This window comes from Oryctolagus cuniculus, chromosome 6 (assembly GCF_964237555.1).
Source record: "Oryctolagus cuniculus chromosome 6, mOryCun1.1, whole genome shotgun sequence".
NCBI lineage: Eukaryota > Metazoa > Chordata > Mammalia > Lagomorpha > Leporidae > Oryctolagus > Oryctolagus cuniculus.
Genome location: NC_091437.1, coordinates 168004913 through 168021670, shown reverse-complemented (window position 1 = coordinate 168021670; position 16758 = coordinate 168004913). Strand labels below are relative to the sequence as shown.

The 16758-nt window shown below is 62.3% G+C and overlaps 1 protein-coding gene across 7 annotated transcripts in view; it reads right to left on the bottom strand.

Annotated features, from left to right (window-relative positions):
* The window catches only part of MROH1 (maestro heat like repeat family member 1), a 74745-nt gene that overhangs the window by 12603 nt on the left and 45384 nt on the right, over positions 1-16758 (bottom strand). For 6 of the 7 annotated variants that reach the window (XM_051831188.2, XM_051831192.2, XM_051831185.2 and 3 more), the window contains 20 exons: positions 16315-16388; positions 14895-15017; positions 9159-9257; positions 8722-8866; positions 8601-8641; positions 8209-8350; positions 7887-7939; positions 7502-7609; positions 7135-7254; positions 6781-6903; positions 5970-6116; positions 5853-5879; positions 5086-5208; positions 4889-4968; positions 4620-4734; positions 4418-4513; positions 4054-4158; positions 3087-3222; positions 2892-3004; positions 1374-1526 (listed from right to left, as the gene is read on the bottom strand). In XM_051831188.2, the coding sequence (XP_051687148.2) occupies positions 1374-1526; positions 2892-3004; positions 3087-3222; positions 4054-4158; positions 4418-4513; positions 4620-4734; positions 4889-4968; positions 5086-5208; positions 5853-5879; positions 5970-6116; positions 6781-6903; positions 7135-7254; positions 7502-7609; positions 7887-7939; positions 8209-8350; positions 8601-8641; positions 8722-8866; positions 9159-9257; positions 14895-15017; positions 16315-16388 (2123 nt within the window). The remainder of the gene's footprint in view (positions 1-1373; positions 1527-2891; positions 3005-3086; positions 3223-4053; positions 4159-4417; positions 4514-4619; positions 4735-4888; positions 4969-5085; positions 5209-5852; positions 5880-5969; positions 6117-6780; positions 6904-7134; positions 7255-7501; positions 7610-7886; positions 7940-8208; positions 8351-8600; positions 8642-8721; positions 8867-9158; positions 9258-14894; positions 15018-16314; positions 16389-16758) is intronic. The other variant, XM_051831189.2, reaches the window with a different exon arrangement.

Here is a 16758-nt window from a genome sequence, read left to right as displayed (position 1 = left end):
AGCAGTGCACAGCCCTGCCCCAGCCTGGCCCCACCCTCACCTCCAGCAGTGCCCTGCCCTGCCCCAGCCTGGCCCTGGCCTCACCTCCAGTAGTGCACTGCCCTGCCCCAGCCTGGCCCCGCCCTCACCTCCAGTAGTACACCTCCCTGTCCCAGCCTGGCCCCGCCCTCACCTCCAGTAGTGCACAGCCCTGCCCCAGCCTGGCCCCGCCCTCACCTCCAGCAGTGCCCTGTCCCAGCCTGGCCCCGCCCTCACCTCCAGTAGTACACCGCCCTGCCCCAGCCTGGCCCCGCTCTCACCTCCAGCAGTGCCCTGCCCCAGCCTGGCCCCGGCCTCACCTCCAGCAGTGCACCGCCCTGCCCCAGCCTGGCCCCGCCCTCACCTCCAGCAGTGCACTGCCCTGCCCCAGCCTGGCCCCGCCCTCACCTCCAGCAGTGCACCGCCCTGCCCCAGCCTGGCCCCACCCTCACCTCCAGTAGTGCACAGCCCTGCCCCAGCCTGGCCCCGCCCTCACCTCCAGCAGTGCCCTGCCCCGCCCCAGCCTGGCCCCGCCCTCACCTCCAGCAGTGCACTGCCCCAGCCTGGCCCCGCCCTCACCTCCAGTAGTACACAGCCCTGTCCCAGCCTGGCCCCGCCCTCACCTCCAGTAGTACACCTCCCTGTTCCAGCCTGGCCCCACCCTCACCTCCAGTAGTGCACAGCCCTGCCCCAGCCTGGCCCCGCCCTCACCTCCAGTAGTACACAGCCCTGTCCCAGCCTGGCCCCGCCCTCACCTCCAGCAGTGCACCGCCCTGCCCCAGCCTGGCCCCGCCCTCACCTCCAGTAGTGCACAGCCCTGCCCCAGCCTGGCCCCACCCTCACCTCCAGTAGTACACCTCCCTGCCCCAGCCTGGCCCCGCCCTCACCTCCAGTAGTACACCTCCCTGTTCCAGCCTGGCCCCACCCTCACCTCCAGTAGTACACCGCCCTGCCCCAGCCTGGCCCCGCCCTCACCTCCAGCAGTGCACCGCCCTGCCCCAGCCTGGCCCCGCCCTCACCTCCAGTAGTGCACAGCCCTGCCCCAGCCTGGCCCCGCCCTCACCTCCAGCAGTGCACTGCCCTGCCCCAGCCTGGCCCCGCCCTCACCTCCAGCAGGGCACCGCCCCGCTCTGACCCCGCCCCGGCCCCACCTCCAACAGCGTGCTGCTCCGCCCCAGCCTGGCCCCTCCCCATCCCTGGCCCTGCCCTCACCTCCAGCACTGCACTGCCCTGCCACAGCCTGGCCCCGCCCTCACCTCCAGCAGGGCACCGCCCCTCTCTGACCCCGCCCCGGCCCCACCTCCAACAGCGCCCCCAGCCTGGCCCCATCCGGGTCCCGCCCGCCCCGCCCTCACCTTCTCCAACAGCGCGCTGCCCCGCTCCTGCAGCAGGCAGTTGATCATGACCGTGGCGGCTCGAGAGCAGTTCTTGTCCGGGTCTCCCAGGCCCTCGAACATGGTCAGCAAGAGGCTGATGAGCTGGTCTGGTGGGAGGCGCTTGGCAATGATCTAGGTGAGCGGAGAGGGGGGCACCGTCAGACGCGCCCCGTGTGGCCCTCCAACCTCGGGCTGGCACTCCTGGAGAAGCACTGGGCAGCTGAGGTGCCCTCCCAGGGCCCCTCCTGAGCAGGGCGAGCTGGGGGAGGCCCTGTGCAGCCACCTTGGAACTCTCCAGAACAAGGAGGAGGCCGCTCAGCAGCCTGTGCCACCACGGGGGCCCTGGCTCTCCTCCAGGTCAGCAAGGGACAAAGCAGCGAAGGGCCAGGAGTTCAAGCAAACGTGGCAGTGTGGAGCCAAGGGAAGGTGGAGGCAACTGAGGCCTGACCCCAAGACGACCAGGTCGGCAAGGGACAAAGCAGAGAAGGGCCAGGAGTTCAAGCAAACGTGGCAGTGTGGAGCCAAGGGAAGGTGGAGGCAACTGAGGCCTGACCCCAAGACGACCAGGTCGGCAAGGGACAAAGCAGAGAAGGGCCAGGAGTTCAAGCAAACGTGGCAGTGTGGAGCCAAGGGAAGGTGGAGGCAACTGAGGCCTGACCCCAAGACGACCAGGTCGGCAAGGGACAAAGCAGAGAAGGGCCAGGAGTTCAAGCAAACGTGGCAGTGTGGAGCCAAGGGAAGGTGGAGGCAACTGAGGCCTGACCCCAAGACGACCAGGTCGGCAAGGGACAAAGCAGCGAAGGGCCAGGAGTTCCAGCAACCGTGGCAGTGTGGAGCCAAGGGAAGGTGGAGGCAACTGAGGCCTGACCCCAAGACGACCAAGTCCCACCCGAGCCTGACTGGCCCCGGGTGGTCTCTGCTCCCCAGGGCTGAGCCCCCAACCCAGGGGACCCCTTCCTCCCTCTGTCCTCTGCTGGAGACAACGCCTCAAGACCCCAGGGGCTACTCCCAAACGGGAGTGCAGCCATGTCCTGACTTCTCGTGGCCCTTAGGGGGGCCTGGGAGAAAGGAATCTTGGGCCTTACTGGGCCTGGGGGGCAGGACAGCTCAGGGCCAGCCTGGGGCCCAGGGAAGGCAGCGGGGAGCCACGGGGCCGCCTCCCACACTGCAGTGGGAGAAGCACCTGCTGCTCCCCACTTACCTGGCCTGGTGCCCCCACAGCCCCCGTGGCTCTCAGGCAGGCAGGCAGGCAGCAGCACAGGCGGCCTGTGCGCACCGACACTGGCACCATGGTTCCGAGTCTGCTCCAGGGACCCACATCTGCAGTGTGCGGGCTGGTGACGGCCAGGCCTCACCAGGCAGAGAACCAGGGCCGGCAGGCACAGGACACAGGGCCAGCGCCAGACGGGATGGCTCCAATGAGGGCAAGTGCAGAGGCTGCGGGAGGCCCTCCCAGCCCGGCACAGCCCTCCCCCGCTCTGTCGTGCGGGCAGGCACCTGGGCTATGCTGTGGCAGCTGTGGAAGAGGGTGGCAGGGTCTGGGTGCACAAGGCCGTCTTTGAGTGGGGGGAGCTGCTCCGCCACGTCATCCTGGTGGTCTCGAGAGAAGCCTGGGGTGAGGCAGGAACAGGGGTCAGGCTGAGGGGCCCCAGCTCCACACCTCATCCCTCCCGGCCCCCCCCAAGACCGCACCCTCATAGGCCAGCTGGAGATAGAGCAGGGAGTGCACGCAGTCCACAGCCTCCTGGCGGCTGGCAGGCCACAGGTCTGCGCATCGTGGCGAGAAGAGGCCGACAAGGAGGCCCAGGTTGTGGAAGGGCACCAAGGCCTGGGGGAAGACCGGCGTGGGGCCAGGAGCCTGCACCCAAGCCCTGGGCCCCCGGCGTCACACGGCCCTGTGTGGTGAGTTCCTTCTCCCCAGACCCGCGGCCCAGCGCATCCTCAGCTCAGCCCTGGCATCCAGTCCACACGGTGCTGCTGGAGCGCTGGTGTGCGCAGACGGAGAGCCAGCCCCGAATGGCCGCCGGGGGCGGGACACACAAGGACAGCCACGCAGGCACCGCGTGGCCGACGCCCTTGCATGTGCCCCGGAAGGTCACTCCCCTGTGGACTGGCCCGGGCCCACCTCCCTGCACCTGATCCTTCCCCTGCCCTCTTCGCCTCCCACTGCCCAGGGCCCTGCCCCTCCACTCCCACTGGGCCCCCAGGGAAGTGGCCCTCAGCCAGCACAGGCTCTTAACCCTGCTGCCCTTGTCTGGGAGAAACCTGGCCTCTGCCCAAAGCAGCCTGATGGGAGGGAGGCACCGCTGCCCTCAGTGAGGGCACTCGCGCGCGGGACTCAGAGGCTCCAGCGGGAGGGAGAGCCCCGCTCGCATGCACAGGAGCGGCTTCCAGAAACACACCAGAGGATGAGAGCTCTGCCGCCGGGAAAAAGCCTGCAATAATCTGGCAAAGGACAAAGTCCAGCATCTCACGGGCGGGTGTTTCTGGAACCCAGTCCCAGCAGTGCCCTCAGCCGGGGCTCTGCAGGCCTGGGACCACCTGGCTCAACTCTGTGCCGAGCCTGAGAAACTCCTCAACCCACCTCTCAACCGGGGGGGGGGGGGGGGGGGCAACACTGCCGCAGAAGGCAGCCAGAAAGCCGGGCCCGGGGACTCACGCTGACACGCAGGTGCTCCAGGAAGTAGCGCAGCAGGCTGGCGCTCAGGGTGAGTGCACGTGCCCGCTCATGGGCCCTCGGGGACTTGATCCACGGGCTCAGGTGCTGGGGGAGAGGGGGCTTCACACAGGTGCTGGCTCGGGGCAACCCCAGAGGCCGCCCGCCAGGCCACCTTTCCCAGGCTGCAGGGCCAAGCAGGGCACCTGTGTGGCTTCAAGGCCAGGGCCTGCCCATCACTCGGTCCACAATGCCCTGCTCCCCACATCGGCAAGGGGCATCGTGGTGCCCCCATGGGAAGAGAGGACAGGAAGACAGGCGAGCAGCCGGTCACCAGGCCCCGCCCCCAGCAGAGGCCCCGACACACCTCGACCATGACCTGCAGGCCCTGGGGCGTCATGTTTCTCCGCAGCAGGCTCGTCAGCAAGTTCTCCAGGGCACGCATGGTGTCCAGATACAGGAGCTGGAAGCAGAGCCAGGCTGCCAGCCCCCTCGGTGACCCTGCCGCCCACAAGGCATTCCCGCTGCCCGTGCAGACGCTGGCCCTTGGTGAGGACCCACAGCCATACCTCCTGGCAGTCAGCACCCTCCTCCTGGGGCTCCGGCGGCAGGGCCATGACACTGTGCAGGCAGCCGTGGACCACGTCTGCCTGAGCCTGCTCCTCCAGTGCCGGCTCCAGGGAGCTGAGCAGCAGGTTAAGGTCTCCCGCAGAGACCCCCGCACACCTCTGAGCCCATGTGCACAGCACAGGGGCCACGTGCTCAGTGTGCTCCAGGTCCAAGGCTGCCCCCCACAGGCATGTGCACACACATACACGGGCACACACAGGAAGGATACACCAGGCAGGCACAGGTAAGCATGGCTGTGTTCCGAATGGGTGTTCTCAGGGAGTCTGGGGGCTCTGCCCTGATGAACTCCTGGGGAGGCAGCCGCGGGACTCAGCCCATGGGGGGGTTCCAGCTTTCCTCCCTGTTTGGCCCCTTCCCCTCCTCCCACGGCTGTGGTGGCCCCCACCCCCGCCCCCCAGCACTCACCATCAGCTGCGCCACCAGCTCTGCCTTTTTGGAGAACTGGAAGCTGTCGGCCTGCACGCTGCTGTGAATAGCCTGGCTCACCATGCACAGGCCCTGGACCAGGCACTGCTTCAGGGTGGGGTCCTGAGGGCACAGCCACAGGGGCTGCAGGGGCCGCCAACACCTGCCCCAGGGTGGTTCAGCCCCTGGGCGGTGGCCACCAGCACAGGCTGTGGACACGCCTCTCTTCCCCGCACAGCCAACGTCCCCCCTTCTTCCTGGCTCTCCAAGGTGGAGCCCAGGGCCCCATGTCAGTCCTGGGCAGACAGGCCACAGGGCAGATGCCATGTCCACGGCCAGGGGCCCTGGATGGCTGCTCCCCACCTGCAGGCCCTGGAGAAGGGGTCGGGCAGGGTCCTGAGGGCATGGAGGGCCAAAGATCACCCTCCCAGCCACCCTGCAAGACACAGAAGAGTCTGCTCTTCAAAAGGTGCCCAACCAACTCGTCGGTTAGTGCTGGAGAAGGTTAGTGAGGTTGGGGCTGGGCCTCAGGGGGGCCAGGAGGGGTCCAAACAGGGGCAGCGCCCGACAGCAGCAGGGAGCAGAGCCTGTCCCTGGACTGCCTGGGGCTCGGCCCCCCTGGGGTGCAAGCCCAGGATCCGGCTGCCAGGAGATGCCGATGCCTCCCCGCTCCCCAGTCCCGCTCAGGGCCTGCGCCCAGGAGCCCCAGCGAGTCTGAGCCAGGCAGAGGAGACAGTGAGGAAGAGCCCGCTCCGTCCCCACTGTACCTTGCTCTCTATCTTTATTCCCAGAACCTGAGTGACAGAAAGTGGAAGCAGTAAGACGTGAGACACTGCTGTCGGCAGGCCCCTCGCCTGCCCGCCCCACGCAGCCATGGTGCCCACCTTGGTGCTGAAGACCTGGAACATGTTCCGGAGGATGTCGGACTCCACCTTGGCCAGCAGCAGCTCACGGGGGGCCTGCGAGGCCACGTGCCCGTAGCACAGCACCAGCGCACTCCTCACCCTGTCCGCCTCACTCTCGCTTCGATCCTGGCGGGCAGAGGTAGTGGCAGGAACTCACTTGACTCACCGAAAGGGAGCCTTGGACACAGACCCACAAGCTCCCAACATCTTGAAGTTTTCTCAGAAAAGGGGCCAGAGCCAGCCGGCAATGGCAGAGTTAGGACCGAGCCAGAGGCCTGTGTCCCTGAGGATGGTGTAGGGACGGCAGGAGGACGGCTGGCCAGGCACAGGCCCCCAGGGGACCAAGAGACAGGGGAAATTGGGCCACGGTGCGTGGCTCCCAGCAGCCCTCTGCCCTCAAGCCTGTCCCACCTCTGCACGCCCGGGGCAGCCCTGAGAGTCACCTAAGAGGAAGCAGGCACCACCGCTGCCGTCTGGGCATCCACACCTTCCCTAACTCAGAACACAGCCCCTGCCGGCCACCAGAGGGCAGCAGGTGGCCCTTCCCTTCCCGGCCCCCAGCCCCGCCAGGGTTTGCCTCTGGGAGGTCCTGCTGCCCCTTCAGCTGGGTGACGGCCCACGCCCCCAGGAGGGCTGTAGGGAGCCAGAAGGGCCCCAGGAGCTTGACGTGGCTTCCTGCCCCAGTGCAAGCTTGCGAAGGGCAGGACCCCCAGCCCTCAGGGCCACCGGATGGAGTGCAGGGGCTGACAGGACGGCCCTCCCAGCCCAGGGTCCAACATGGTCCCTATACCTTAAATATGTTGAAAATGCCGATGGACTTCCGAGACATATCTGACCTGACGAAGTCCTCCAGCTGGGCCAGGGTGTCCTCGAGGTGGGAAACGGCACAGATTCCAAAGCAACAGGCGAGGCCCTGGGAAGATACACAGGTGCACTCACAGCCGGGCCAGGAGGACGCGCCTTCACCTGTGTACAGGGGGAGCACACACACTGCACACACACATGTATGTAGACGGTACAGCTCACAGGTGCAGCCACACAGCGCTATGCACATACACCTATGTCCACAGCACGCATGTAGACGTGTGCTATGCACACACGGGGATGCCACGCACACACGCGGGCCGGCGGGCGGGGGTGGCACCTCGTGCTCTGCCTCCTCCTGGTATCTGGCCGTCTCCAGCAGCTCACGCAGGTGCTTCCTCACCACCTCCCTACTTGAAGCAGCACGCAGGGTGGCTCCTATGCACTTATACAAGAAGTTCTGCAACAGACAGAGAACGCGGTGCTGCCACGGCTGCTCCTGGGTGCCATCCTGCCAGCCTGATGTGGAGCTGCAGGGAGCACGGACCAGGCAAGTGCTGGGCTCCCCATCTCCCAGCCATCAGGCACGGGAGGAGGCGCCCGGGCCTTCTCCCAGGCTCTGCCGAGAGCGGACAGCGAGGGACGGGTGCGAGCCGCAGGCATTCGGGGCCTCAGGACCCTGCCAGCCCTCTGCAGGCGGCTCTCACCTTCTCCCGGGGCGCACCATTGTAGCAGGGCAGCTGTTTGCACATCTCCAGGCTCAGCTGGCAAATCCACGTGTTGTCAGAAACAACAGCCAGAGTGTCCTGCAGAAACTGGACGAGGACACCGTGGGGCTCAGGAGCCCGAGCGCTTGGCCTGAGCTGAGGCAGCGGGCGGCGGGCGGGTGGGAGAAAGGCTCCCACGGCCAGGTGGCTCACAGGCCTGGAATCTGGCCTTGGCTGCCAGAGGCTCAGTGCAGCGGCACCACGGGGCTGGGGCCGCCCCATGGCCCTGGAAGGCGCAGGTCCTGGCCTGTGCCACCCCCGGCCCCTCTCCCACCACGGAACACAGAAGACGTCTCAGTGCCTAGGACCGGCCCGCCCATCTCACCATCAGCAGCCTCGCCTCCCACTCCTTCGGGGACAGAGTCTCCTCCGTGTGTTCTGAAACCACAGTCGCCCGCGGGGTCCTCAGAGCCCAGCACCTCTCCTGGCTCAGGCCCCACCCCACTTCAGGGCTCCTAGCGAGGACCCAGTGGCGGCCAACCCCGCATCCATCTGCTCCAGGTGGCTCCAGGAAGGAGCCACCGTCCAGCCCAGACCCTTTCTTGTCACCCCTGCCAAGCCCTGATGCTACCGGTGACAGTGACCCCAGAGCAGGCTCCCCTGGCAGCAGCCCTCCCCCAGCCGTGGCCCCTGGCCCCGGGCCTCACCGTCCAGGTGCTTCAGCAGCAGGGGCACGGCACTCTCCCAGTACTGACCCAGCAGAGGGTGGATGTTGGGGTGCAGCACGTGCAGGAGGCGCAGTGAGGCCACCCCACGCCCATCCCCCAGGTAGGGGTTGCAAGACACAGCCTGGGGAGGTAGGGAGAACAGGGTCTGAGCATGGAGCTCCCAGGGCCTCAACGGCCACCCGGGGGCAGAGGGAGACCCTGCCCTGAGCACCGGCCAGGCGGCTCTGCACCAAAAAGGCAGCAAGGGCCACAGAGATGGGGCGGGAGACAGCGAGGAGAGCCCCTCCTCCCCAGAGGTCTTCAGAGGGCGGGGGTGCAGTTAGCCTGAGTCTGTTCCCCAGCCCGGCGAGCTGTAGAGAGATGGCGCTTACCAGGAGTCTCGTGGTGATGGCATAGGGAGACGGGAGGTTCACTGCAGGAAAGAAACGAAGAAACCGTCACTCAGCCCCCAGGACGGCCCGCAGGAGTGGGCGGGGCATCCTGTGTACCCACCGTGGGCATCGAACTGGATGAGGAAGGCATCGGCCCCCGCCTCCTGCCTCTTCAGGGCCAGATGCACAAGGCTTCTGCAGAGGGGAGTCAGGGCCCCGGTGAAGCGGACAGGGGTGAGGAACTGGAGCAGGTGCGGCCAGAGAACCTGGGAGCAGAGGACGGGGCGCAGGCTGCACGCGGCAGCTTCCACAGGAGGCTGCAGCACTCCTGGCACGCTCCAGGGGACCAGGGAGGTGGGAGTGACCCGGGCAGACCCTTTGCTCGTCCTGCTGCAGCCAAGGCAGCCTCCAGGCACCCCTGGCCACTGCCCACAGCACTGTTCAACTGCTGCCCAGGAGGGCAGGGCGGGAAACCTCCCATGCAGCGGGGCAGCGGCCTCGAGCTGGAAGAGCCCTGCTGAGCCGCAGCAGTGGGGTCGGGCGGCCCTGCTCACTCACGTCGCTCATCCTGTCCACGGTGGTGCTGACCAGGTAGAGGGTGCGCACGCTGACTGCCCGCACACTGTCGGCCGGGGCATCCGCAGAGCCAGGGTCCAGCTGTGGGGGACAAGGCAGCCGCACATGCACCACAGCGCCACAGCTGCAGGTTTCGGGTGTGCAGACTCAGCTGCACGGGGCAAGGCAGGGCCTGGCCAGCCCCACATATGGGAACAGACAGGGGGTACTGTGCTACAATCACCCACGAAGACAGGTTCACCTGGCTAAGCGCTCATTTCCAAAAGAAAAGAAAATTAGACTTTCCCTGTGATGCACTGATCCCACTTAAAGAGCGGCTCTGCAGGGACAGAGCTGTGCAACCTACCACGGGCAGAAGTGAAACCACCTCTGTGGAAATCATGGTCATACTTATTCCATCAAGGCAATACCACGACCTCGGCAGCCTGGGCACACCTGCGGCTGTTCCCTGGGGTGCCTGCTGCTCTCTGGATCTGGGGACACCGCAAGGCTCCCTGGGGAGCCTCCATTCATGCCTGAAACCACAGAGCAAAACTGAGGGACAGGAGACAGTGGCAAAGTACAAGGATTACAGGAGACTCTCAATGCCTCTACGAGAAAGCAAAAGTAGAAAAGAAAAATAGTGAAGACCTTAAATGTTCAAAGGAAGTTCTAAAAATATAGACAGAATTTTATACCGAACATGCACAGACATTATTTTTATGTTTTTATTTATTGTCATTTTAATTATAAGGCAGAGAGACAGAGGGAGAGAGATTGACCCATGGATCTTGTATCTGCTGGTTCTTTTCCCAAATGCCCACAACAGACAGCTGGGCCAGGCCAAAGTCAGGACCCAGGACCTAGAATCCGGGTCTCCTATGAGGGTGGCAAGGACTCAGCCACTTGAGCCATCGCTGACCGCTGCCCCCCAGGGTGCACATAGGCAGGAAGCAGGAACGGGAGCAGAGCTCAGATTGGGGTCATGGTGATTGACTACTGCACCAAACGAGCGACAGCCCCACAGACAACTTTAAAAAGACTGACCATTAGGCAAAACAAGAGTATCTCAACACACTCTGGCCAGATCCAGTGTCACAACGCAGCGCACCTTCCACTCTACGATAGTCACAGCACCTGTCTGCCTGGAGACGCTCCAAGATGATTTTAAATGACTTGAGTTACCTTAACGAAGAAACCAAGCAGGGGCGGTGTCTGGCACGATGGTGAAGCTACCGCTTGGGATTCCCAGGTCCAGTACCGGAGCCTGGGCTGGATTCCCAGCTCCCTGCTAATGTGCACCCTGGGGGCAGCAGTGACAGCTCAGGCACCTGGGTCCCTACACCACATGGGAGAGCCTGACAGGGCCCCTGGCTCCTGGCTCGAGCCTGGCCCAGCCCCAGCTTTTGCAGGTACTTGAGGAGTAAACCAGGAGATAGATGGTCTCTCTCTCCCCCCTCTGTGAATTTCAATATAATCTTTTTCTCTCAAATGAGTTAGGAAAGCAATGTGCATTCACAGGTGTATGTATATAAAATATATGAAGCATATAAAAGATATAACAAGAAAACTACAGACCAATATAGCCATGGAAATCCTCAACGAAATACCAGCAAACTGAATCCAACAATACATACAAAAGGATTCTTTATCATGACTAAGCTGGACTCACCTGGGAATGCAAGGTTGGTTTAACAGTGGAAAATCTTTACTGAAATATACTGTAGCACTAGCATCGATAACAAAAACCACATGCTTAAGGCCAGCCTTGTTGCACGGTGGGTTAAGCTGTAGCTTGTGACAGAGGCATTCTGCATTGGAACCCTGGTTTGAGCCCCAGCAGCTCCACTTCCAATCATCTCCCTGCTAATACACCTGGGAAAGCAGTGGAAGAAGATGGCCTAGCTACTTGGGTCCCTGCCCGTAAAGTGGGAGACTCAGGATGGAGTTCTGGGTTCCTGGCTTTGGCCTGCCCAGGCCCGGTTGCTCTGCCATTTTGGAAGTGAACCAATGGATGGAAGCTCTCTGTTTCTCCCTCTCCCTCTGCCTTTCAAATACACGAGGGGCTGGTGCTGAGACGTAGTGGGTAAAGTTGCCGTCTGCAGTGCTGACATCCCAAATGGGCACTGATTCAAGACCCAGCTGTCCACTTCCAATCTAGCTCTCTGCTATGGCCTGGGAGAGCAGAAGATGACCCAAGTCCTTGGGCCCCTGCACCCGCATGGGAAGAACCAGAGGAAACTCCTGGCTCCTGGCTTTGGATCAGCACAGCTCTGTCCATTGCTGCCAATTGGGGAGTGAACCAGCAGATGGAAGACCTCTCTCTCTCTCTCTCTGCCTCTCTTTCAAATAAATAAATAAATCTTTTAAAAAAAATACACAAAATCTAAAAACAACAAACTGCCCACCACATGTTCATCTTAATGAGCACACTGTAAAATTTGTAAAATTTGATGCCCAGGGCCAGTGCATCCCATATGGGCACCAGTTCGAATCCTAGCTGCTCCACTTCTGATCCAGCTCTCTGCTATGGCCTGGGAAAACAGAGGAAGATGGCCCAAGTGTTTGGGTCCCTGTACCCATGTGGGAGACCCAGAAGAAGGTCTTGGCTTTGGATCAGCCCAGCTCTGGCCGTTGTGGCCATCTGTGAAGTTAACCAGCAGATGGAAGACTTCTCTCTGTGTCTCTGTGGTATAGCAGGTAAAGCCACCACCTGCAGTGCCGGCATCCCATATGGATGCCGGTTTGAGACCTGACTGCTCCACTTCCAATCCAGCTCCCTGCTAATGTGCCTGGGAAAGCAGTGGACAATGGCCCAAGTCCTTGGGCCCCTGCACCCATGTGGGAGACCTGGAAGAAGCTCCTGGCTCCTGGCTTCAGATCAGCTCAGCTCCAGCAGGTGGAAGATCTCTCTCTCTCTTTCTCTGTAACTCTGCCTTTCAAATAAAATAAATAAATCTATTTTAAAAATTCAACACCCTTCATGCAGGAGCAGAAAGAACAATCTCATCGGCTGAAGCGCTCACAGCACGTGCCACACTGAGTGGTGAAAGATTGAGGCCAGGGGGCCTCTAACCCCCTGGTCCAACCTCACATGGGGGTTCTGGTCATGGCACTTTGCCAAGAAAACTAAACAAAGGGCACCCAAACTGGAAAAGGCGCCTCTGTTTGCAGAAGACATGATCTCGTCTGCAGAAAACCCACTGACAATCGATCAGAACCAGCAGGCGAATCCATCAGGCTGCAGGCACAGAAGAACACGGACAAAGCACTGCACCGTACTTCTCCACAGGCGCGATCACAAAGTGCAGCTAAATTAAGACTACCCCGTTAAGAACAGCGCCAAGACGACGCAGTGCTCCTGAGCACATGAACAAAGAGGCTCAGAGCTGCACTGGGAAAGCCAAACCCGGTCAGCAGGAACCAGCGACCTACACAACTGGGAGCACACCCCAGCCGTGGTCTGGAGACCCAGCGCTGCTAAGACAGAAGCACTGGCTATCAGCGCCCCAGCTGGCTCCTTTGTAGACATGGACAAGCTGACCCTAGGATAAATCCCTGTGAGAATCCAGGGGACCCAGAACAGCCAGAGCAAAGCTGGAGGACGCACCGCACACTCCCCACCTCCTGGCTCGCCGCATTGCTGGAGTGATGCACCCACGGGGAAGGGCCGCGGCGGCCGGGGGCTGCTCCCTGGTTGTTCTCTGCAAACTTGGACTTTTGTTTCTAGCCACGGCAAAATCCACAGAACACAAAATTCACATCTCAACAACTTTCAAATGATCAGCTCAGCTGTGTTAGGTGCACCCACAGTGCCGCGCAACCCTCACCACCACTGTCTTCCAGAGTCTCCTGTCTCCCAAACTGAAACTCGGCTCGCACTCAACTCTGACTCCCTGTTCCCCGCCCCTTCCACTTCCTGTCCGTGGGGGCCTGACCACTGTAGGGCCCATTCCAGTGGAACCAGCGTCTGTCCTCTCGCAACTGGCTGGCTTCCCTGGGCACAGCGGCCTCGGGTTCACACACATGGCAGCGGGGCTGAGAGCAGGGCCCGCTCTGCTCACCCGCCCCTCCCTCCAGGATTGCCCCCCTCAGCTACTGTGACTAACACTGCTAGGAACGTGAGTGCGAGAACATCCCGGGATCCTCTCTCCACTCCCGTCTTCCATTCTAGGCAAATGCCTAAAGGGGCCAGGGTGGGAGGGGCACAAAGCTGGGAGCTCAGAACTCCATCCAGGTCTCCCAGGTATGTGGCAGGGACCCAGTCACTTTCCACATCACCGCTGCCTCTCAGGGTCTGCACTGGCAGGAAGCAAGCTAGAGTCAAGAGCCAGATCAGATCCAGGGGCCGGCACCGTGGCTCACTTGGTTTAATCCTCCGCCTGCGGCACCAACATCTCATGTGGGCGCCAGGTTCTAGTCCCAGCTGCTCCTCTTCCAGGCCAGCTCTCTGCTGTGGCCCGGGAGGGCAGGGGAGGATGGCCCAAGTGCTTGGGCCCCTGCACCCCATGGGAGACCAGGAAGAAGCACCTGGCTCCTGGCTTTGGATTGGTGCAGTTCCGACTGTAGCGGTCATTTGGGGAGTGAACCAACGGAAGGAAGACCTTTCTCTCTGTCTCTCTCTGTCTATAACTCTACCTGTCAAATAAATAAATAAATTTAAAAAAGAGCCAGATCCAGGTATTGTACCCAGGTACTAGCACATGGGACACAGGCATCTCAACCACTTGGCTCAACACCACCCCCCGTTTAATATTTTGAAAAGCCTGCGTCCACCTTCCTTAACGCCTACAGCATTCCACAGGACAGCACCTCAATACTGGAGCATCCCTAGCGACCAGGTCATCCGGGCGCCTGCGGCACTACGCCTGCTTTCCTACTGCGAGGCTGGGACCTTGGAGGTAGCCTTGACCAGCCGCCCAAAGCCTTCCCCCAGCAGGGCCCATCCGTGTGCCTGTGTCTCACAGCGGCAAGAAGGCACACAGCGGGCCTTCCACACGCCACAGCCGGGAGGACATTTTCTGGGTCCCAACACGACCCTCGGCCCCGAGATCCACTGCCAAGGCTTACACAGGAGAAACAGACCCCCCGATAGTCCTGTCCATCAAAGGGGGGAATTCATGATGGAACTCCCCCAACCCAGACCCCCCACAGGCCCCAAGGGGCTCCTCTCAGGAACTCTGCCAAGTGTGTAAGGAGAAATGATGTCAATTTTCCACCAACTCTTCCAGAAATGAGCGGAGGGAACCAGATTCACTTGATGATGACAAGAGTATCCCTGCGAGACACGGGCTAACACCACCCACAGCCAGACTGGGGACAGCCAGACCAAGTGGGCTTTACCCTGTACCGCCAGCTCCTGGGTCGCTCACGAGCGTCCGAGAAGAGGCCACGCCTCTGCTGAGCTGACCGAGCCGTCAGCCCCAGCCGAGCACTGACACACCCGCTAGCAGGCTCCGAGGCAGCAGCTCGAGGTGGTGCCCAGACTGCTGTCTACCACCTCTGCTTTGATCTTCAAGGAGAGATCAGCATTTACTTAGGAACGTTATAGAGAAAAGACCCAGAGAGACCACGCCCTGTCTTCTGCCTCTGCTTTCTGCGTCCTGGGAGCAGCCAGGTGGATGTACGTGGTGCAGACCTTGTTTCAGACACCAGAGGGCGCCCTGGCACACAGCCCCGGCTCCAACAAGGCCCCTGCTCAGAGGCGGCGGGTGACCGGGTGACGGGGCAGCCCCTTACCTCCTGCTCGGGGGGCAGAGCGCACTGCTGCACGATGTACTCAATCATTGCCTCGCCTCCAGGCTGCTCCAGGTAGCCGTGGTGGGCCATGGCGCTGATCACCTGCACCACAGCCCGCTTCACCTGCCCAGAACCAAGGGGAATCAGCGAGGGCCGCAGATGGAGACCACCCGCACCTGCCGTCTTCTTGGTCCCTTGGTGCTGGAGGCTCTCTGAGCGCCCCACCAGTGGCGTTCCTGCCGGTGTGTAGGTGACTCGGTCTGCCAGGGAAGGCTGTCCCGACGCCAGCTCCCCACGAGCCGCCGTGTCTCACTCCTCTCCTTCCTGCGTCCTCTTCCACCAAGTTTCACCCCCAACTCTAGGAAGGCCCCACCCCCACTGCCCTGCCCTCCGTCCAGTACTGGCCACAGCTTCTGTGGGGCGGCATCCTCAGAACCGGCTTCTCTTGTGGGACACCAATCCCTTCAGGTGGCAGACCCTGGCCTGCAGCTGTTCCTCCAACAGTCGGACTTCCCAGTCAGCACGTCCAGTCCAAGACGGCTGCAGTCACCCCTTCCTGGAGTCAGGACTGTGACCCCTGCTGCACAGAGCCTGCTCCCTTCCTGCATCCAATGATGCTTCCCAGAGACCTGAGGTCAGGGGCCTCCTTGGACCCTCCTACTCTGCAGCATGGGCGATGGGCCCATAGGGAGCAAGCAGCTGGCCGCTGGGCCTGGGCCAGGTCCCTGGGATGAGCTGCGGGACTTGGGGCATGCCAGGAGAGCACACGCCGAATGTGAAGGGGGACCCTGCCACAGCTGGTGTGGGGTCCGTTCGAGAAGCTCTTGGGGAAACACAGTGAGACTCCCCCACACGGTCTCAAGGAACAAGCCAGGACCAGCATGGAGGCTGAGGCGGCCTCCTGTGAAGGCAGCAGCCCCTGTAACCAGGATGCGGTCAAGGGCCCACCTTCCCAGAGATGGGTCTGGTCTCTGCCGTTGGCTCCTGGAAGTCCTGCCTGGGGTCTGGGCACTGACCAGGTGGTCTATCAGTGATGTGGGTGGGAGCTTCAGGCAACATGGCGTCAGCCCTGCCTCCAGAGGTCACCAGGTCACATGACAAGAGCCCTGGTACAGGGCTGCTCTGTGTGGTGGGGCAGGGTGGCTGCAAGGCAGGACCTGCGCCCCGGAGCCTGCCGGACAGTCTGGCACCCTCCTCAGGAGGCAGCTTTCATCATATGCCTTTGCCGAAGTCAGCAGTGCCCCGTTTCCAGTGAGTCAGGAACCCAGGGCGGTGCCTGGGGTCGGCTGCTCTGGCCACACACACTACAGGGTCCCATCCTGGGCTGGCTGCCGGCTGGAAAGGGGCAGGGGCTTCAGGTCCCCCCAGGCCGCTCCCTGCTGCGGCTCCTGCTGCAGCTCCGGGGACCTGCCTGCTTTACCTTGTTGTTGGTGTCAAGAAGAGGGAGCCTCATGGAAGAGAGAATGAACGGCTTGTTAGCTTCCATCTGAGCAGCTGCAAGAAACAGAGAGATGTCTCAGCGCCCGAGCCAGCGCCTGTCCCGGCACACTCCGGGGCCTGCCTCCTGGCCTCCGAGCAGAGGAGGATGGTGGGGGCAGGAGCACACCCACTTCTCTCTGGGGCCAAACTACGGCCCCCAAAGACATTATTTTACCCAATGAAAAGGCTGGAAAGTTGGCAGTTTGGGGAGGCAGGTAAGAGACGGCCTGAGCCAGGCAGCCCAGGTTCAGACACGGCTCTGGGAGTCTCCGAGGGAGCGCTCCACCTGACCACTGTGACTGGGGGCTCCAGTGTCCAGTTCTCAGCTCCCAGGCGGTCTGTGAGCCCCCAAGAACTGGAAATACAAGTCTTCTTCACTGCCTGA